The 23,415-nt window shown below is 45.7% G+C and overlaps 1 protein-coding gene across 7 annotated transcripts in view; it reads right to left on the bottom strand.

Annotated features, from left to right (window-relative positions):
* The window catches only part of cdc42bpb (CDC42 binding protein kinase beta (DMPK-like)), an 81,705-nt gene that overhangs the window by 47,104 nt on the left and 11,186 nt on the right, over positions 1–23,415 (bottom strand). For all 7 annotated transcript variants that reach the window (XR_006032299.1, XM_042094958.1, XM_042094961.1 and 4 more), the window contains exons 2-5: positions 11,385–11,476; positions 4,504–4,587; positions 3,232–3,327; positions 1,871–2,019 (exon numbers count right to left, since the gene is read on the bottom strand). Coding sequence is in view for 6 of the 7 variants with exons in the window: in XM_042094958.1 (XP_041950892.1) it covers positions 1,871–2,019; positions 3,232–3,327; positions 4,504–4,587; positions 11,385–11,476 (421 nt within the window). In the remaining variant the exon portion in view is untranslated. The remainder of the gene's footprint in view (positions 1–1,870; positions 2,020–3,231; positions 3,328–4,503; positions 4,588–11,384; positions 11,477–23,415) is intronic.

Here is a 23,415-nt window from a genome sequence, read left to right as displayed (position 1 = left end):
CATCGCTCCGTCACACTCACACAGGAACACACACACACACAGAAACACTCACTCACACACACACACACACACACACACACAGAAACACTCACTCACACACACACACACACAGAAACACTCACTCACACACACAGAAACACTCACTCTCTCTCGCTTCCTCTCACACACACACACAAACCCACATACACACACACACACGCAAGGAGGCACACACGCACAATCAGGCCCATTCACACCTACAAACACACAAACACACACAAGCAAGCCGGCCCATTAAGTGCCCTCTCGCTCGGTTGCACTCCTGCTCTCCCAGGCTGCCTACAGTGGGGGGGGGGGAGGGATGGGTCATGGGCGATGAGGAGTGGGACTCACCAACATGAATGGCCCAAACACATGTTTTTAACGCTGGACAGTCAGGGGGATAATATGGCCTCGGACACCACTGCCGTGGCCTCTATTTGATCATGAGGAGAAGGGGGCACTGAAGGGGAATAGGGAGGGTGCCCTCTACATGAATGTGTGGATGACTATGAATGAACTACGAACTGTGGTGGTAGTGTCCTGGCTGAGAAACAGTAGCAAGCAGTAGCAACAAAAGGTGTAGGTTAGACTCCCTGCTGCCACTGTAATTGGTCTCTGTAAGTCTCTTTGGATATAATGCATAAATGAAAATAAATGAACGACAAATGCTTACACATACAGTTTAGAGACTTATGCCCACTGGGGGGCTGAGACTTGCTGGGGAGATCTCTTCAATCAGATATCCTGTGTGTGTGTGCGTGTGCGTGTGCGCATGTGTGTGTGCTGAAAGTACCGAAACATTGAATTGTTGGACATGCACATTCAAAAGTTTAGAGAAGGTCGCATAAAGTTTACCTGTAAAGGTTATAGTGGATTTTAGGTTCATCCTAAAATTTCACCCGAAAGCCAAATATCCCTGACTTTTTGTGAGTAGTGTATTTGTTTATAGTTTTTAAGTATGTTTATTCTTAATATTTCAGGGGGTGCTATGTAATTTCATTGTAGTGTTGTCCTCAGCGGTGCAATAACATTAAAGAATCTAATCTAAGAAATAGATGGCAAGAGAGGTGTACAGGACACAGACAGACAGACAGATAGAGAGAGAGAGAGAGACAAGAATAGTGTGTGTGCGCATGTAAGTGTGTGTATGTGTGTGGTTTTTGGCACCCGAGGGAAGCAGCAGTGAGCAGGCTTCCTGGATGCATAGCAGGCAGGAAGAGAGGCCCAGCTGTGCCGGATGGCTCCCCAGGACATGCTCTCCCTGCTGGGCAGAGGGTCCAGGAAGAGGCCCCTTCTACAGGCAGCCACACTACTGGGACCATCTTAGCCACATCTTAGTCATCTGTCAACACATCTGACCAGGGTATACTTACTCATGGCCAGACGACTACGGCAACACACCTACGTGTGCTTCTTATCTGTCTCTCTTGCTTTATCACACACACACACACACACACAATCAGTGGCAGTGCACCTCAATGTAAATGTTCACACAGCTCACAGTAAAGCTCTACACTTAGGCCAAAGTGACTTCCCATAAGGATAAGACATAGATAAGGCACAATGAATAATGTTATGCTGAATGGAGGTTTTGGCCCTTTTATCAAATGACAAATGCCTGAACTTGGAGATTAAAGGCAGATTACTAGAGGACACCTGAATTATCGTAATTGTGACTATTTTCACAGCATAAACGTCAAAGATCATGCGTGAATTCCCGCACATGGCCTGAGAACTTTCAACCCTGCTAATAGTAGCCTCCTACCCTGGCACCTTGTGTCTAACCTGTGCTGCTTATTGGCCAGGTGTATTACTAGGAGCCTGGTTACCATGGTGCAGTGTGTCTCACCTGTGCACGTAGTTCTGCTGGTGGATAGAGTGGATGGCGAGCACCATCTCTGCCACGTAGAACTTGGACATGTCCTCCGGGAGGCGGTCCTCAAACTTACTCAGCAGGGTCAGCAGGTCACCCCCAACGTAGTAGTCCATGACCAGGTACTGGGGGTGGAGAGAGGGGTGAACATTAAGGTAACGTTTGGCATTATACCACCGCTTGGTTGAGCTTCATATTGTGATGTGCTCCATGGAACATCAATTTAACGGTAACCTTTCGTCCAGCTCACACACTGTATGTGTTTGAGTGTTTGCAAATGTTTGCAGAGAACTCGAAGGCAGACAGAGAACCGCTTGCAAATGTTCGCCTATGTTGCCCAGGGTGTACTATCAGTAGTACATGTTCACCAGGGTGTACCATCAGTAGCATGTATTAGTCCATCAACAGACACTAGGGAGTGAGAAAGAGGTCAATCTGAAAAAAAAAAAAGGTTGTTGGTGTGCTCTAAATCGAAAAGCTTTGGGTGGTCTTTGGCATCAAGTCACACAAGAGTCAACTGGGGATACCACAAGATGTCTTCCAAGAATTAAAGAAATCAGCACAATAGAGTACAAAAAAGAATCAATTGAGGAAGAGGAGAGCACAGATATCTGGCAGCAAAGGCACTCCTTTCCGTAAAATAAATTTTATCTTTATGACGTCTTAACAGGACTGATAAAAACACCCACGCGTAGTGGCTCATGCCTTCAGCAGGGCATAGTACAAATGAAAGTAGTGTAACTGTAATATTACTTTACACTGAAATAATGTTGGGGAGAGCGGGCTACTATGATAAACGGGATGTGTTCACCAGACTTTCCCTATTAGTAGCATGCCATTGTCCATCAGAAGGCACTAGGGGTGGGGAGTAGAGAGAGAGTTAAAGCTGTGGCACCGTGTTCTCCAAAAAGAAAACCTATGGATATAAGCATGTGGTGTACATGGGCTATGGCAACAGATGTTTGTTAACGCTTGAGCTTTAAACTTAAGTAACCCTATTTGTTTCATCACAACCGGCAGACACAGCCAAAATCACTGATGTATTAACTTCTTAAACTAGGCATGTTGAGGCACTTGCAGCTTGGCTGTGTCCGTTCTCTACAGGAAAGCGCTGTTATTTCTTGCACATTTGTTTCCTGCATGTTGTCTTTGCGAAAGATATAAAAATCAGGCATGGAGAAGTGTTTGTATTTTGGCAGGGCCGGCCTACGTTCGTTTAAGGAAAGTACTGGTATTCTTCTGTAATTATTTCATGTGTGGTTTGTTTAAAAAAATAATAATAAAAAAAACAGGCAAAATGGGGTGTTTGCAGTGTTTGGCTGTGTGTCTGTTCTTACCAGGTAATTGTCATCCTGGAAGGCATAGTGTAGGGTGGTGATCCACTGGCAGTCTCCGTTAACCAGGACGTCCCTCTCCTCCCGGAAACAGGCCGTCTACAGGGGAACAAGGGTGGGGTTGGGGGACCAGGAAGTGAGTGACACAGTCTATTTCCCCACACTGGCTGCATCCTGCTAGCTTGTTTTTCCCCAGCATGTATAGTTTCTGACCTGGGGTAATCTCAACAACAGCACTATAACCAACCTTCATTGAATTATTGATAATATTTATCATTGTATTTACTATAAAATAATATATTTTTTAAATAATATGAAATAATTTCCTAATATTACCAATCTTGTAAGCTGTGCATGGTTTTTTAAATGAACTTGCCTCTGCTTTTCGTCTACAACAACACTTCAGAAGAATATAGCATGTCTTATGAAGACGCGCAGGAGGATCTGGGGACCTTGCTATGTTCAAAGTGGGATTGAGGGATTACTGACCAGCCCTGGCTGACAAAAGCTCGCCTGACACAGCACTGAGAGGCCTAGGGGCACTGTCAGAAGTGATTGTACGGAAAGTAGGTCAAGAAGATGGGAGGCGAGCATAAGAGGGGGGAGAAAATGGCCTCCCCTCTTTACTCCATTTGCCTCCTGCAGAGGAAAGCTACAGCCTCCTGAGAACTGGCTTGGGTAGTAAAGGGGTTTTGGGGTGCAAGAGAGGCTTATTGGTTACCTGGGCGAACATGGAGAAGTGGAGTGCCACTAGGCTCAGTGCAAGGTACCTACTGAATGTATACTCGTCTTGGTAATGAAATAGATTCACATTTAGTCTGGGCGGTATTGATTTACATTACATTTATTAAATTAACATACATCTTTGTGTGCTATACACATATACAGTCGGCAGGCTTCCTGGGTAACAACTAGTTGGTTAATCAGTTCAGCCACCGGAACACAATGTCAGTGGGAGTCTATGGTGAGACAGTTATGAGGCAGTATGTGCTGCTGAGACTAGGGGTGTGCACAGATAACAGTTAACTGCTCAAGAAATACTCCACGAATATTAACATTAACCGAATACCACTGTCAGTTGTTTAAATATTTTAAATTATTTGTATGCACACCCCTACTGAGACAGGTCTGAGGGGGTTGTACTAAAGTGACACAACGGGTGTGTGGGTGACATAGGTCTAAGAGTGACACGGACCATAGGAGGGAGGCAGAGGTGAGGTGAGGCAGACAGGTGTGCAGGAATGACACTGGTCTGAAAGTTCAGCAGGTCTTTACCTCAGCTCTTTTCAGCATCTCCCACTTGTTGAGGATTTTCATAGCGTAGACCCGTTCTGTGTTTTTCATCTTTACCACAGCAACCTGGAAAACAAGCAAACGGATTGGCGAGGCCTGGTGATGAGGGAGGTTTGAAGAATGCATTTTTAAACAGGCAACTGCAAATCCAGCTAATTAGAGGCATTTGAGAAATGTCGTTTCTACTAGGTTCTTATTCATTCAGTCATTCATTCTTTCATTTATTTATTGATCTTGTTTACTCTTGCCCTACTTTGAATCCTTTCCCCCAGGAGGGAAAGTCTCTCACTAATTCATCATTTTAATCTTTGATGTCTCTCCACAAAATCAAAAGAGGGCAAAGGAGATGGTTAAAATGTTTCCCAAATTGACCAAAAAAAAACCATGCAAATTTAACTACTTGGAATAGTCATTCAAAGAGTCAGTGGGAGATGCCCAAGGAGTCAAAGCAGGCTTGAGATGGATCAAATCTTTCCTTAGTGAAGACTATAAAAACAAACAGTCCTTGGATTAGTCACAAAATATCAGTCATTTGCTCTGTGTTTGTGTGTGTGTGTGTGTGTGTGTGTGTGTGTGTGTGTGTGTGTGTGTGCGTGTGTGTGTGTGTGTGTGTGTAGGGGGACCTGAGGAAGCAATGAGTCAGTAGACAGTGGAAATAAGGGCAGCAGGAATAATGCTGGCTGCTTCTCACGCACACAAACACACACAGTCTATGTAGCCTATAGCCTATGAGACTGTATAGCCACACCCATGTGACAAGTATTGCGAGGCGGGTGGTGGGGTGTGTGTTTGTGTGGGGGGGCTGCATTGTGACAGCACATTCCCTTCCCTATATGTCTGGTTACAAGGAACTTGTGTGATCTCTGGGTTAATCACTGCAGCAATAAAAAGTAAAAGGAAGCCACTTAAGCCCTATAGCAAAGAGGAGTAATAGATGTTCCTGTTACCAGAAACTATGGCTAGAATGGAGAGGAGGACTATTGTTTCTTCTTCTTCTATCGCTTCACAAGTTCCTCATTTGCTAAGATCCTCAATGATGATGACTACTACAACTGTTATGGTTATGCTGAATATGGATATAATACCAGTCACTAACACCCGCACGAAATGTAGTTCCTTTTCCAAATTTGACACACAAAAAACATTCTGTTCAAATAGGTTGCTGCAAAAACAAAAAATATATATTAAATAAAATCAAATAAAAAAATCCTCATCCAAGTAGACTTTACCCTGAGACTGATTTTGTCTTACAACATCTGGCATATAGGGTAGCAATGGAGGCTCTGGGATGTTTAGCTATTCAAACTATTTCATTAACATTTCACAAACACAATGGCCTAGCCAGCAGGCAAAACGTCTGGAGTGCTTTTGCAATAGTCTCATATGGTAGAATGCTAAGCGGGCCCTTGAGCAGTGTGCGTGCTTTTGTTTGAGAGACGTCTGGCTTGTTGCGGTGCTTATTGACTTAGCACAGTGAAGCGTCTCCAGTGTTGGCTGCACTGTTGGCTACTGCACTTTGGGCAGCCTGCTCTTTGCTCTGCTCACCAGACGTCACATAATGTGCGTTTACCCAAAGCAACCATCAGCAGCAAAGGCCCGCATCCCCCATCTTACCCTACTTGACCACACACACACACACAAGTGTAAGCAATGAACCACACACAACGACACAAACACACCTGGCTGGTGCCTTATGTGCGGTCTCGGCAAACAACGTTATGCCAGCAAGGGACATGACTTGCTCACCTGGCATGTAAAAATAAAACACAGAAACACACAGGCATGTGCAAGCGTGCGCGCGCACGCACACACACACACATACACACACACGCACACACTAACAAGTGCAAAAGGGCGCTATTGCAAGTCAAGCCTGTCTTAAATACACATTTAGAACAAGTTGAAACAGGGCTCACACAGACACAAACACACATTCTCCCCTTATCAGGCAGGCTTCTAACCACACCAGATAACTGACCTCATTACAAAAACAAACCAAGCCCAGAATCTTCTGAATTCTCCCTCTCTGTGTGTGTGTGTGTGTGTGTGTGTGTGCGCGTGTCGTCCTCTTTTCCTCCTCTCCTTTTTTAGACACGGACTTCGCCAGCCAGTCACAGTCAGCCTGACCTGATTTTGAGGCGGGAGATACATGGACAGCGGCGACTAGCAAGAGGTCCCCCCACCCACCCACCCACGCGCACGCGCACACACACACACACACACACGCACACGCACACGCACACAAATAAATGCATGTCTACAGACATATACACAAAACATCTAAACAGACCTAAGCACGCACAAACTAATGTATATATAGCAATATAACAAACAGACACCCACACACAGATAAGCACATACACGTGCAAAGACGCTCACTCAATCCTGCCGTGATTGCAAAAGTGCGAGCTAGCAGCCAGCGGCTAACAGAGATGAAAGGCCAGCGCCACACTCTCACCACCAGCACTGACAGGTCCAAGAGCAAAGTGCATCTGCTGCCCCCGACTGAGAGCCTCTCATTCAGAAACACGCAGGAATCGCACCAGAGGGAAAAGGTCATTGTAACTGCTAGTATAAATAATGTTAAACAGCAACTGTCAAAAGGTGTTGCAAAACAAGGATGGGCCGGAAGCAATTCATTTGAGGTAAGCACCGAGGGCTTACAGAGAGACTATGGCAAACAGATGTGGGGAGGAGGGATGAGCTAGTGAAGTCCAGTGAAATTATCTTCATGCACATGAGCAGCAATGCAATGATGCAATTAACCACAAGCCAGAGAAGCAGGTGGAGCTCAAGCTACCAAGTCATGACTGGTCTTTGGTCTGAGTGATGTGACGTCTGGTGCAGAAGAAGCACAGCGCTCCTGATTGGTGAGATTCTGTCACACAAGGAGTCATAGATGTACCAAGATTGTCTATGATTGAGGTGTGATTGCTAAGTTTTGAGTAGAAATGGATCACTTGTGCAGCCCTAATGACAGGGTTTAAGGCCAATTTATAGTTTAGTATCACTTCATAAAATGTAGGCTTAGTCCAGTCATGCTCCTGCGGCAGAGACAGAGGCAGACTAATCGCTAATCGTTTCAGAAAGGGAACCGGCTAGCAACAACCCTCTGGTGCTTCACTCACCATGGCAACAGACATCTACACTGTAATGAGAGAGATCAGACCCTTTTTAGAGCGATCAGACCCTTTTTCTGTTCCTTCATCTCTGTGCCACATCACTACTACCGCTGGAGCTAATGTGATGCATGAACCCCACCCCATCCCCACACACACACCTAACAATGTTACATTTGCTTTATCTGATGCTGGGTCTGATGAATTCGGTAAGCCTGGCTGCAGGTGAGGCATTAAACCCCACAATCTTCCCAAACACCTCCACCACACACACACCATTCTGTCTCTTCCTCTGTCTATCTGCTCCCCCCCCCCCCCCACACACACACACCCCTTTATTATCTCTCATATCCCAGGGCGGTCAGTACCAGGCGTCAGGAGATGCTTGTCACAGAAGGAACACTGCTCCCTGTTTTTTTCCCCTTCTTTTTGTACAGTAGCAGGTGACTGTTCCACTCCTCCACCCATCAGCCCCACACCCTCCCACTTCCCTAACTTTTTTCCCCTCACATATCCCTCTCTCTCTCTTCCCTCACATCTCTCTCTCTCTGCCCTTCAGTCCTTCACCTCCATCTCACTCTTTCCCTCTCATTCTGCATCAGTGGATGTGGTGTGACTGGTTGCATTTAAAAAAAAACAACTCCGGTTTCCCCCTTAACTCTACATGATTAAGGGCTTATTTCTCCATCGCCAAAGAAAATAGGCCTATATATAATTTATATATATAAAATAGTCATAAACACATACACCACTTAATACAAAACACAATACAATTCAAAGCACTAGCCTATTCATCCCATTCAAAACACTCTGACAATACTATATCCACGACCTGGGTGACTTAAAAACATTAACAATAGAGACGGATGCGGCACTGTTGTATCGCTCCACCTCTGGAAGGGCCGGTGCCAAAGAGCCCTTGCTGATCCTCCTCCCAATCCCTCCTCTCTCTGCCCCTTTCCCCCAATAGCTCTACAACATGGTGGCTGCCATCACTCATAAACAGGAAATGCACAGAGTGCACTTATCTGGAAACGCATCCTGTAACGTTAGCGCCACAGGAAAAGGCCAGTAGACGGAGGAGGAGGAGGAGGAGGAGACATGGCGGCCGCCAAAAGCCGGCAACAGGACAAACCCTTCTGAAAGGGGGGGTCAAAGAACAACTTGCAAATGTGCACGTCTAGAAACACACGCACAAATACACAAGTACAGACACAAGCACAAGCACAAGCACACACAGACACAGACACACAGACACACAGACACACACCACACAATCCCTGTGCGGAAGCTGTGCTAAATAAATATGAGTCAACACCGTTTTGGACGGCAGTACCACCAGCAGCAGCACAACCACCACCACCACAACCAGCAGCAGCACCAACAGCTCTATGTGTAAGTCAGCAGATCACTCCAAACAGTACAGGAGGGCCAGGGGGAAACACTCTCTGTGGTGCAGGGAATGTGTTACATGGTGCATTACTTTATAGAGGGGAGTGAGGGAGGGAGGGAGTGTGTGTGTGTGTGTGTGTATACTATATGGTGTGTGTTTGGGATGTGATGTACTGTATGGGAAGTGTGTGTGAGTCTCTGGGAAGGTAGAAGTAAGTGTGTGTTTGTGCGTGTGTGTCTAACATGGTTGGTGTGTGTGTGTGTGTGTGTGTGTGTGTGTGTGTGTGTGTCTGGGATGGTGGGTGTGTGTGTGTGTGTGTGTAGGGAGGAGGATGATGGGACACTATTTTCGTCACGGTTGCTCCTCAGAGATGCTGCTCATTTCCTGAGCACTTTCCTGGAAGCTGCTCTGTCCGTCCTGACCTCCTTCCTGTATGCAGGAACAGCCACAGCCACGGGTTTCACCATTACTCATTTTTACTAGTAGACACATTTTCCATGATAGCTGTCGACTAGTCGTTATGTACTGGTACAGTGCTGGTGCCAACACTGCTGCTAGTAGGGCTAGGACTGTATGGATTTTTTCTTACCGCGGTTGAAAAGCAAGAAATAACCAGGATATACCGCTTTAACACCCCCCCCTCCCCCCAAAAAAAGTTCTGATTGCGAGTTATGGATTATACATTTTGTGCCGCGATCACAGCCAATTAAACTTTAGACAGCCACAGCTACTTAGACTCAGAGTCTAAGCTACAATATCTGAAATATCTGCCGGTCAAGTTAACGCTAGCTAATGTTAAAACCTCAGTGTGATATTCTCCCCGTCCTCTCCTTCACACTCATTCACTGACTTTAAATTTGTCCACAAACTGTTGAAGACTGAGGTTCAATGGGGCTCACCAAACTCAGACTTGTTGAAGGAAAGTTATGAGTGCTCATTTCCATATTAACCAATGTTTTTGAGTATAAAATAATAATGACAGTAAAAACAATAACAAAAGAGAGATATTGTGTCTTTAAGCAAACAAGCACACAAACATAGAGGAAATGAGAAGCTAGTGTAAACAGTGTTCTTGACTTTGGAAAGTCACTTTGATGATCTGACATGTGCGGTGAAACACTGCTGCCAGATAAACGTCTGTGGCTTTCCGATAGGACTGACTACACTGACAACAGAAAGAGTACTGGACAGAATTTGGCTCTCACGGTCAAGAGTCCCTACACACACACTGCATGACACAGCAACACTGCTGAACAATCCAGAGTGTTGCTCTAACCTTGCAATTGGGATTATCAGACATTTGATAATTTGGCCTCTCCATTAACATCTGGAGTTTAAAGAGGGATCACGTTGAAAGCATATAAAGGCCCGCGGGGGAAAAACACTAGGTTTTTCTAGGAAAGGCCCATTACAAGGATGTGTGTGTGTGTGTGTGTGTATGTATGTGTGTGTGTCTGTGTGTGTGGGGGGGGTCTCTTTAGGGTTAGTTTGGATGAGAGATTCGACTCTGACAGCCAAAGCAAATCCAAAATCTAATTGGAAAAATACATCCAAGAGGGCGTGTGGCATAGAAAACATTTCTAATTGTGGTGGGAACCTTTTGCTGTGGGTGCAAGTGAGTTCAAGGTGAACCTGATAGTGCGAGAGTGCAGGGAGTATGTCGGAGAAAAAGGAGGTGTGTGATGTACATGTGTCAGAGAGAGAGAGAGAGAGAGAGAGAGAGAGAGAGAGAGAGAGAGAGAGAGATGTGTGTGTGTGTCTGTGTTTGGTGCGTCTGTGTGAGACAGAGAAAAAGAGAGAGAAAGAGAATAAGAGTGTAAGAGAGAATGAGAAGGGGGGGGGGGGGGGGGGGAGAGAATGAGATTGTGATTGTGTGGGCTGAGCAGGTCATAAGTAAAAGGGACTGGAACAGCACATTCCTCAGTTAAACAAATGATCCATCTTAGCCGCCCAGATCTGCCTCTGCACAACAGCACCATGTCAGCTGGGGAGGCTCAGGCCCAGGGGCAACTGGCAGGGAGAGAAAGAAGGAGTGTGTGTGTGTGTGTGTGTGTGTGTGTGTGTGTGTGTGTGTGTGTGTGTATTGTGGTGGTGGATAAGGCTCCTGGGGAGGGCAGAGGGGGATTGATGGGAACTGCGATGGGAGCCGGTTCCCCCTCCAAAGTTTTCCTTGGGTTTGACTGACGCACTTCGGCAGACATTCAAAACGGCGGATAGTTTTCACAGTGATAATGGAACTCTGGGAGTTCCCCCATTTGAACAAGATGAGGCAGCAGGCAGGAGCTGTGTCATTGTTTGGGGTAGATACAGGCGAGGTGGTGTGTGTGTGTGTGTGTGTGTGCGTTTCTCACCTCTCCGAAGGCTCCACGTCCAATAACCTTCAGCATCTCGAAGTCGTCTCGATGGAGACGCATCTCCTTCACTGTGGTGGTGAACGGCTTCACTGGAGGATGGAAAGAACAGGAGAGAGAAAACAGGAAAGAGAGGGAAGGAATAATGGAAAAGAAAGAAAGCAGAAGAAAGGCACAGAGACCAGAGACAGAGAGAAGGAGAGGGAGGGAAAGGGGGAGAAGGAGAGGGGGAGAGAGAGACCGTTATCATGGCTGATCTGTAAACAAATCTCACATGCTGCTTGAGAGTTTGTTTTTCTGAGGCCTAACATGAAGGACACTCGTGCTCTTCCTGCTGGCCTGCTTACACTACCTCTATCTATGCATTCATGGCAACAGTTCCACCTCAGAAAAAGATCTTAACAGAACTTCTCAAAGTTCTGATAGCATAATCCAACAGAAACATTAAGACAGGCTAGATAACAGTCTGATGGTATGTTTCTTCATTTTTTTTAAGCAGTGCAGACTTGGCAGTTTTATTTACTAAAACAAAGCGGCAACTACACACACACACAGAGTTATGGCTTAATGCCTCCAGCTTGGCCTCAGTACAGTCATTGAGATACTCAGAGAATGCCCTCTATGAAAGAGTCCAGGGCACAGAACTGCTGCTTGGGGGGGGGGGATAGGGCTCCTCTACGAAGGGCACAAGCTGCAGCACTCCCAGGCCAGCCGAGGCCGAGGAGCACGAGCCGCCCCGCCGGCCCAACAAAAGCAACTCCCACCTCCCCTTTGCGAGGCACTGCAGGGGGTCCTGGACCGGTCCCAGACCGCAGCCTTGTTCTGCGAACAACACCATATGAGGACATGCTGTCTCAGGGGGGCCAGTGTGTAAACACACACACACACACACACACACACACACACACACACACACACACACACACACACACACAAAGAAAGAATGAGAGCGTTTATCACTAGAGGGTGTCCAGCTCTTTAAACAAGATCGGCGAACCTGCTCCACTGCGGGGAGTATGAGAAGGAGAGAGAGAGAGAGAGATGGAGGGAGAGAGAGAAGAGAGGGGCGAGATGGAGAAAGAGATGGAGGGAGAGAGAGAAGAGAGGGGAGAGATGGAGAAAGAGATGGAGGGAGAGACAGAGATGGAGAGATGAAGGGGGAGGGAGAGAGAGAGAGAGAGAGAGAGAGAGAGAAGAGAGAGACAGAGATGGATGGAGAGAGAGAGAAGAGAGAGGGGAGAGAGAAAAAGAGATGGAGGGAGGGAGAGAGATGAAGGTAGACAGAGAGAGACGAGAAGAAAGAGAGAGAGTAAGAGATGGAGTCAACAGAGGTAAGAGAAAGGAGAGAGTGCGTGAGACGAACAGAGTGATTTATGGGTGGCGAGTTATACTGCATGTAGAGACACCGTGCTGAGGGAGAGGAGGGGGAGCGCACACACACACACACACACACACACACACACACACACACCCCTTAGCACAGTGCCTACATCATGTCTGACAGGCTTTATAGCCAGCAACCTGCGCTGCTTTGCTGGGGGCCACGCTAGGGTAGCCTGGTGGGGGGCCCGTGATGCTCACATGACAGCATGACAGTGCACAGGCCCCAAGCGCTAACCAGTGCTAAGGTTAACCGCTAACGTTTACAAGAGTATTTACAGTTATCTCTCTGGTTTTACGTCAGGGCCACCTGTGGAGGTCAGCGGGCTAATGGCGGGTACTGGGTGGTGTGCGCAGCAGTTTACAGGTGGTTTATGGGTGGTGTACACAGCAGTTTATGGGTGATGTACAGCTGTAGTTATATGCGGGACGGGCTGGTGTGTGTGTGTGTGTGTGTGTGTGTACAGGAGTAGCCAAGGGAGGATGATGAGGGTGGACAAGGGGCTCATGCCGTGCAAAGGAGTGACCACCCAGGGAGAGGACCAACTATAGGCTTCTCATGTAGGCCATCACACACACACAAATCCTGGATCGTCTCCCTCTTCTGCTTCTCCTAACAACATTTCAAGGTGACCTTTTAGAGAAACACCACATGCAGTCTCTGTGCATCGTTCACTCGCGCTGGGTGCCAGTGCATTCTGGTCAGCATCACACCTGATCAAAGCCTGCCGGTCCAGCAGCCATCGCCTTTAAGGTCTCAATCTTATCCCCAGACTCAGGCTGACACAATTCTAATTCCAATCTCCCTCAAGACAAAGGCAAAGTCTATTCCCCTGAGATGCATTGTAGTGTGTGTGTGTGTGTGTGTGTTGGGGGGAGGTTTAAACGCATGTAATCTGGTAATCCTCTCAGCCCTGCATTACATGGGCATTTCTCTGATTCATACGTGGCCTTGTCTTCCCAATTACTACAAACTCTCATCACAGGGGCCAAAATCATTCGACTGATTCATGTGTGTGTGTGTGTGTGTTTAGAAGGGGCCTGAAATTAGAACACCAGCTGTGTCTGCTTTGTCTGGAAAATGATCAACCATCTTTTCTATTAACACGCCGGCTGGAACAAAGGTCTAACATGAAGCCAACTAACGCTCATAAAAAAGGAGAGGAAAAATAGCCAGGCCTACATTTTACCCTATGAGTTGGGACATGGGGGTAGGCCTACATTTTATCCTATTAGTTGGGACATGGGGGTAGGCCTACAGGGCAAGACTGCAATCTAAACATGTACAGCATGTCAAACATACATAACATTGACTTAAAGCAGCTAGGCTATACAACATAAACATAGAAAACCTTAATGAATCAAGTGTTAAAGGGAAAACTCCGCTCTAAAATCAACCTCGGGCCTATTTTCGGATGATAATGAGTTTTCCATTAACGTTTTTTCCATTTCCATTAAGCCTCTGAATGCAATAACTATTTCCTACAAACCAACAGATGACGTTTGGGTGATCGGTGATTTCTGAATGGAACCAATTCACATTGTGTATTTAGACAGAATCCTCAAACACCTCCTGGCCATGTCATACAAGTACACATTCAAACCCATCACACATGTGCATTAACTATCATCCTTATAACTTAAGCATTAACTTCAGTCCATATCACGTATATTACATAGCCTACAGCTCACATAAAATCACTAGGTCATTAACATATCACATAGCCACTGACTTGAGCCCATTATCGCGTGGGCTCACTCTCTGACGCGGTTCCATATCATTTAATTAGACAACTAACTCAAGCTTGGACATGTGTCTCTATGACAGAGCTGAACAGCACTCCCTCATAAGCAAAGTCTCCAGTAACCCAAGATGGGCGCTGAATGAATGAATGAATGCCCACTGCTCTGGCAGATGGTTCCGAGCTCCCCGTAAAGGCCTGGCCCACCCATGCTGGGGCCCAGTTGGCGCAACTGCGGTGTGCCAACTGGACCGTGGAGATCTTAGTGACAGAAGAATCAGCTGCTCCTGTTCACGGGGCAAAACTGCCCCTTTGGTCACCCGGAACAGTGAGCATGTCTGCCTTCTGATTCCACTCCACTGCTTGTTGTAAGAAACGAGGTAAGTTTGATTATGTAGTGAAGTCACCCATTAATTACATGGTTACATTAAGCACAATATAAAATGCCACTTATCAGTGTGCAACAGCACCCAAACCCTGGGCATAGCTTTATGTACATAGTATCTAAGTACACTGTTCTTTACACAGTATGTTACAATGCACTTAGTCACACTGTAACAGAGGGTAGGCAGTCCATGAATTACAAAATGTGGCCAAGAATCGAAATGCTTAAGAAGCATCCACAGTGAACACTTCAACGGTTTCATGGAATAACTGACATGCTGACACGCCTGACATGATGACCATAATCGAATCGGGAGATCAGTGAAGATTTCATACATACTTCTAACATTTACATTACATTTATTCATTTAGCAGGCGGTTTTATCCCAAGCAACTTACAAAAATTAGGAAAAAACATTAAAGTGGCTCGTGTCACTACAGAGGCTCGACATTCTACAACACAAACCACAAATTGCTTTAGAGAACTGCCGAGTCCCAGAGTCAATTCCACTGATCAGAGCTGGAAACTCTGACCTTACCCCACTTTACTCCTAAACAGATGACATCAGGCAGCACAAGGCGATGAGGCTGAGTGATGACTGATAAGCAAGCTGAACTGAATCTAACCATCTTAGGCAAGCAGGCCAACTCCTCTTCCATCCTCCTACACAAGCAGCTATTCGTCATAATGATTGGTAGCAGATATGAACCATAAATTACATAAATAGTTCCACACAATAGCTTGTGAGAGCAGTTTTCTTTCTTTTGTGTGTGTGTGTGTGTGTGTGTGTGTGTGTGTCTGTGGAAGGACTGCCTCCTTGAACAAACCACAGGGTTCTGACTCAAGGTCTTGGAAGAGATGTATTGCTGCCATTTGCGGAAGGCCAGATGTCATTGAGGGACATCTTCAAATCAATAGCTACTACTGAAATATTTAACACTAATAGTGAGGGGCATGAATTAAGAAGCAATCCAGTTCAATAATTTGAGAAACTTCATCGACGAGTAATCGTTGGACTCAAATAAAATGTCCCATCCCAACATTCCAAATGGGTTTAATTTACTTGGATGTAGACTTCTGTCTACAGAAATACTAAAAATATAAACATTTCTCAAGTTAATGAGCCTTATTATACAGCTCTTCACAATGCAAGTAGAATGCTCCATTGACTTGAATGGGATTTCCGAAAGTTTTAGCGGTCATTATTTCTTGGGAAAGGACCTCTGAAAACAAGAACGACCGCTGTCAATGGCAACGGAGTTTGTGCTTGGAACTTCATTCAAAAGTGAAAGCAGACGGTTGATCAGCTTTGTTCTAAAGAATGTTTGATTCAAGTTCAGCGTGTGTTGCGAACTATTTGTTTCTCAGCAAAAGCCACGACGAAACGGTAACAAATAAGTGTAAAGAGACATATCATGGAGTTTATTTTTTCGTTTTGGCAAGTAGCCGTATAATAAGCGGGATAATGTATAGAACGCCGGTCAGCATGGGAAAATAAGTACCTTCAGGGCGAAACAAGACCCCTCCGCTGGTGCGTCGGGGTCCGGTTCGCCCTTTTGGGACTTATTTTCCCCATAATGACCGGCGTTCTATACATTATCCCTTACTTATTACTCCCCTCCCTCTAAGAAAAGGAATTTTTCGATTAGTTGAAAAAAAAAAAGTCCAAGTCCAAACAGTGAGGTTAAAAATAAACCCTCCTACTAAAACTGTACTGGCCATGGCAGAGAGGACACATGGAAAAGTCCTGCAGCAGGCTATCCATAAACAAACAGCTGACAACATATAACAATTAACATTTTTTCATGACTGGTCATCCTGCTTTTCCTAAGCAAACTAAAATGGGAAATGTCTGGCTGTAGCATTGTTGGTGCCACAATGGCTACAAGTATTAATTGATAAAAAGCATAAACCCATAAATCCACCCCTCTGATTCTCGGGTTGTTGTCCACAAGCACTCATCTCCAGTCCAGAGTGTCCCTGTTGCCACTTCTCTCTTTGAAACGCCTTGGTTATGAAAATGTGTTGCTATGACAGCCGTTTCCCAGGGCCTTGGAGCTGGACGCTAAGATAGGACAGGCTCAGAGATTGAAGTGTGTGGGGTACTAGGGTGGGGTGTCTTGGGGACTATAGCAGCAGGCAGAATAAGCCATGCTGTTTCACAGACGCCATTTGAAGAGGGGAAAAAAAAAAAAAATGCCCCTAATGCCCAGTCTGAATAGGGAAAAGGCATACATTCACAAGTAGCTGAATATCATTCCCCATGGATGAGATGAGAAAAAAAGCCTTTTGTCTCGACTTCGCCACTAGTAGAAGGCCACCAGTTGTTCGCGCTCCGGCCAACACTGTTCGCACTGTTCCGATGGTCCCATTAGGTCACCGCCACAAGCAAGTGGAACAAAAACCAAGGCAAAGAGGCCGGAACTGTGTTTTTAACCTGGCAAATTGCTGACAGTCTGCAGCACACCACGAGACCCAAAAAAGAAACATGAACCAATAAAGACTGGGGAAAATGAGTAAACGAAAAGTGAGTACTATCTGGTACCATGTCAACATTAGTCGCCTCTTAGAGGGGACTGTTGAAATACGGAGAAGCAAAATGCCCAAAACCCACAGTTTATGGGGGACAACCCATCCCCACAAAGCGCCACTGACATACCAGGCGGAGATCATTTCATTTTTCAACACAGCAGCGGGCAGCTGCCGCAAATGCAAAGGCCTTGCTTTTAACTAAATGGAAACTTACTAAGAGCCCAACACCCTTTCGGGGATCTTTCTTTCTTCTCACCACACACAGATCAAGGCAGAGCAGAAAGCCTTAGAAAGACGAATCTGGCAAAAATGTCAGAAAGGAAACAAGGCTGCAGTAAGCAGGCCGCTCAGGCTGCCGATACTCCGCAGTAATGGGGCTGCCTGCGACTAATCTTTTATTTATTAGTTAGCTTGGCAGGAAGCATTACAAGGGCCATTTGCAGTGCTTAACATTTCACACAGCATGCCTTTATTGCAACATCCCTTATATGCCGAGATGCAAAGTAAAGCAAAGGCAAAGCTCGTGGAAATCAAATAGGTGATTGTCCGTCAAAATACAACTTTCTGCCTAAAAAGTGTGAACAGCCTTATAAATATCCTCTAGCTGCTGTGCAATTTTATTTTATTGTGTTTATCCCAACATTTTCAATTCATATGAACAATGCGTTTCCCTATCCCACCGTGTCTCTCTCTCTCTCCCTGCTGCTTCTTGTCACTCTCTTTATTGTACTGTCTGATGTCAAAAGACCAAAAAGCAAAAAATATACTTTAACATAACAAGAAAACACAGGGGTCAAGAGCATTTACTTTTCATTTGGACAATTATGAGTCCTATGTTCCTATGTGCTATGTGATCTTTATCACTCACGTACTTCAGTTGTAGTTCCCCTACCTCTAAGAAAAGGAACTTTTCAATCAGAAGCAAAATAACTAGCACAGGGGACATACAGTGGGGTTAAAAATACACCCTTCTACTAAAACCATGCTGGTCATGGCGGACAGGGCACATGGAAAAGTCCTGCAGCAGGCTATCCGTAAACAAACAAACAAATTATCAGCCGCGGGTTGGGAATGTCATCAGCCCCCAATTGTTGGGTTTGGAATGGGAATCCTCGGAGTGAGTAGGTGATTGGCAGGGCGTCCAGCTTCTTGCGGAGCGCAAGGGAAGAATGCCAGCACTGTGAGTGATGGAGCGAGGACTTCATAGAGGGGGGGGGGGGGGGGGTTGAACCAGACAGTGGGTAAAAGGGCGATCAACATTACAAACACAAGAGCTGTGAGAGAGCGAGAGCGAGAGAGAGCGAGAGAGTGAGTGAGTAGTGAGAGAGAGCGAGAGAAAGCAAGAGAGAGAGAGAGGACCAGACAGTTGGATGAAAGGAGGCTCACCTTTACAAACCCAAGAGTAGGGCTGCAACGAATGATTATTTTCATAGTCGATTAATCTGTTGATTATTTCCCAGGAGCTGTGGAAGACTTGGAGCATCAACACATGCCTTCCTTAGGATGTAGGAGATATCTCTACACTAGCCTTTCAATCATGTTAATGGTTTACTCTAAATAGGAATGCAGTCCCCCTCGAAGTATTTGGAGGGGATCACCGGGCTTTAGGATACCCAAATAGCAACAGCAAAGCACAACTGTTCCTTCCATCCTTCTAGTCATGTAGTTTATTTTCATGACAGCTGAAAGGGAAATGGAGATAGAGATTGTTGGAATTCAAGAGAGGTTTGACTCCACACATCATCCCACGCTTCCATTAAAGGTTCTGATCCAAAGCAGTACCTGAGGCCAATATCAACTGGAATCTCCCCCTCTATAGGCAAAAGCTATTTGGCCAAAATCTGTGCTCAAACAGACAAGACTGAATGTAGTTCACTGAGCCGTAGGCGTGTTCTATTTTCCTGGAAGCTTTGGTCATAAAACATTCAGAACACCAAGCTTAACCACAGGACAGTCGATTCAGTGACCAGAACAGTGGTCATTATGCCACCAAATGAAGAGGGACACTAATCATAATCACTACTTCAAGTCTTGGGGAGCTCACAAGGTTTTCATGGGATTTACATTCAAACGCCTTCTTTCAACACAATTGGGAAGACACAAAGACACAGCTCTAGGCTGCCAGAGGTCCTTTAAGGTCTTCTCAAAGGAAGAGTGGGTCGCATCTGTGCTGCCAGCCTCCTGCAGGGAAAAAAAACGCCCAGAGCAGAAGTTGGCAGAGTGCCCCTACCCTCCGACACTCCTTCCTGTGCCAAGGAAACAGCCAGCCCGAGGTGATGTCGGCAGACGATCCAAGACTGAGCAAAGGGCTCAGATAAGCGGATGAAGGACAATGTGCCACAAAACCTTCCACTGCCCGTGCAGTTACACATATTACACATTAAATGTCTGCCTGCACACTTTAACTTTGATGCTCCTCAGATTTACAGTACATGCTCCACAGATGTATCCAAGGGACTTGTTGTACAGATGTAGCCTAGATTTATATGTATGCTTGCAGGGCATCAATGATGGTGCAGTGTTGCTAGCGTGGCGACGGGCTCCTCTTCAGTTTTTCAGTATTTTGGGTGGCTTTGGTGGCTTTTTCTGTTTTTAAGTATAACCTAATAATCTTGAAGGCTAACACACCTCTAGTAGCCTTCGCCACTAGCCTAGAAATCTAGACGCACCCTATCGGCAGAAAAGGCCGCAAGGCGGGTGGTCTATACAGTCAAAACAAACAAACAATTGGCCTATGAACGCCACTTGTCACAGTCAGTTTACTGTCTGCCACAGCCACATAAACCACCATCAGCTCAGGGAACCTGCAAACTAATTTAATTCCCATTTGGAACCAGGCCTATCTATGACACTCAGCAGACTGTTCTTAGGTCCAATGAACAAAACCCAAAGGGACGAATAATATCAAGCGAGAAATCAGATAACCTGAAACCGACAAGACAAATTGGCAGAGGAAGAAGTTAGTCTGAGAAATCAGGTAACCTTGCATTCAAGCATGACTTCAAACAGCCACTTTCTATTTCCAAGATAACTTTGATGACTGATGCGACCCTGACCAATATCCTCCACCTCTTACTTCACAAATGGGCCTGACAGGCATGAAGTGGCCAATTAAACATTGATGAGGGACCCAGAGGTCTGGGCTGGGACTAGCAGGCAGCTGAGCCTTGAGTGTGTGCGTCCATGTGTGTGTGTGTGTGTGTGTGTGTGTGTGTGCTCAGTTAGGACAGTGGCAGAGGCGATGCTGGGGAAAGTGTACGTGTCTGTGTGGAGGATAGTGAGAGTGTGTGTGTGACCATGTGTATATGAGTGAGAAAAAGATATACTACAGGTCAAATTTTCTTTACTTTATATTTTTCATTTTGTGCATTGCATACACATCATACTGCTTTGGCAATATTATAACTAATACAGTCATGCCGATAAAACTAATTGAATTTGAGAGCGATACTATGCTGCTGGTAGAAGGGGGAGGGGTGGGTTGTAGTGGCTAGCTGACTGGTAGCAGGAGCTAAAAGCATCTAGAGCCCCGCCCAGGTTTAATCTATTATCCTGCACCAGCTGCCACGCATCTCCCACCGTCCATCCATTACTCTCTTTCCCTCCCTCACCCTGCCCATCTCTCTCTCTCTCTCTCTCTCCATCTCTCTCTCTCTCTCTCCATCCATCCATCCATCTCTCTCTCTCTCTCTCTGTGTCCATCCACAACCCCCACCCCTTCCTCCACCTCCACTCAAACCAACCAGCATCTCCCAGCAGCCCAAGCTTCCCTGTGGAGGCGGCTGCTCTCTGAACAGTTGTCTGAGGCAGGCGACACACGGCACATCATGGGCAAACATATGTGGGCACTAGTGCACGAAGCAACACGAAACCTGTACCTCTTCACTGTCTATCCACTACATCAGGCAATCTGTGCTGAACTTCTCACTGTTCACACTCTTTCAAGCCTATGCAAGTGAGTTTAGCACATGCACCCTGGATGTGAGATGTTAGCAGCCCTGCTAGGTAGGATGCCTGTGTGCCAGAATGGTAAGCTCTGTTCCGCTCTGGCAATCTGTGAATATGTGTTTTGGCTTAAGGCTTGCTTGCTCGCTCATCTCTCATTGACAGAACACCAACAACTTCCCTTTACATAACGCTTTGCACTTTATCAAGGCACTCAAAGCACTTTACAATGAAGGAGGAAGCTCACTAGCCACTACCAATGTGTGGCACGGCTGCCATTATGCACCAGAACGCTCACCACATACCAGGTGCACCACATACCACGAGGTGGTGAGTGAATGAGTGAATGAATGAGTGAATGAATGAATCACACCAGTAGTCCCCTCTCAGAGACCAAGGGAAACCTTGTGATGATCCCTCTTCCATGTAAGGGAGTCAAGACAGGTAAGCGCTGTGCTCACAGCTGTCTGGACCATGGCTCAGAGACGGCTCCAAAAAAGGGCCTCCTCTGGGAGCCTTGGTCGCTCATCCCAGGAGGGTAAAGAGGATGATATTCCGTGCGTAATGTCCTAGTCCCAGGCAGACAGACACAGCCAGATTAACCCTTAAAGGTGTAGGTTTTTGAACATTCTAAGTTCAATTGAAGGTTCTAAAATTCTATGTTGAATTCAATGAACCCAGATATTCTTTAGAATGTTAATTTCCCAACATTCCTGTCACACCGGTGTGACGGTACTCCTTTAAGGGTTAAAAGGCACCATAGAAGGAGAATGGGGGGAGGAGGTTACGCCTGGTTGGGTCACTGTCCCCCTCCTTCAGGTAATAACCCAATAAGAGACTCATGACTCATGACAGTTGTCTTTCCCAGGAATATTGTACAAACTGGAGTTAAACTCGACCTCCCGATCCTCGTACAGCCTACAGCAGTGTTTCTCAAAGTGTGGTCCGGGGACCACTGGTGGTCCGCAAGCTATCCCAAGTGGTCCGCGAGCAGATGTGCTAAAATATAATGTAGAGGAGTTGTTTGCAATATTAATCCAACTTGTATGTAAATCCAAACAGTTCTGCCACACTGCCTATGTAAGCTACGCCAGTTTAAATCGTATGAATCTTCTGACACAATAAGCAAGGTGCAAAGACAATATAAGCAAGGTTGTTCAGTGAGTAGACCTATTGTGCAATAGTTGAAGTAGGTCTACTGTTGTTTTTTTAGCTAGGTGGTCCGTGAGGTATTTTTTTAATTGGTTAAGTGGTCCTTGGTCTGAAAAAGTTTGAGAAACACTGGCGTACAGCCTGAAAAGTACTATATACACAAAAATTATCCTTATTATATTATTACAAATACTGTTGAATCTCAGAGTAGACTGTTGGTCTCATAAGCCTATAACTCCTATAGAGCATGTCAAATGCTTAATCTCCATGACACAATCCCTGAAGACCCACATTCAGTCTCCTGTCTAATTATGCAATGCTGGTTAATTAATGGGGTGATTAATTCAATAATCAGTGACACCATGGCTATTAAATAATTAATATAATGAGCCATTACCTTATCGTGAACCATGACCTGACCAATTTGCTGACTAACAACTCTGACAGTGTCATTGATTGACATTGTAGTCTGACACTGCAATTGATTAGACAGATAGATGGCAGAGAAATTGCACCACCACCACTACTACAACTACAACTACTACTAGATAATAAAATATAATATTCGGCATTATATTAAATGCCCTGTAGGACATCATGATCTAGTAGCTTATTTGTGCAGCTTTGCGTAAACAAGCCAGACATGCTGCATCCTGCTGAAGCAAATGTCAAAGGCATTAAATAGACTCGCAGGGATTTCAAATCTGCGTGTGTGACGTGTGTGTTTTAGCATTTGGAAACTCTATATTCACTTGGCTGTCTCAATTGACACAGACAAGCTCCAAACAAATCCTCTTCTAAAAAAAACAACAAAAAACCTCAACTTCATTTTGAACAACTTCCTTAAACTGGGAGTTGTGAGTTTCAGTTTCTTGTCTTGTGTGTTAAAGTGTGG

Source organism: Alosa sapidissima, chromosome 6 (assembly GCF_018492685.1).
Source record: "Alosa sapidissima isolate fAloSap1 chromosome 6, fAloSap1.pri, whole genome shotgun sequence".
Classification (NCBI taxonomy): Eukaryota; Metazoa; Chordata; class Actinopteri; order Clupeiformes; family Clupeidae; genus Alosa; species Alosa sapidissima.
This window is presented reverse-complemented; position numbering and strand designations above follow the sequence as displayed.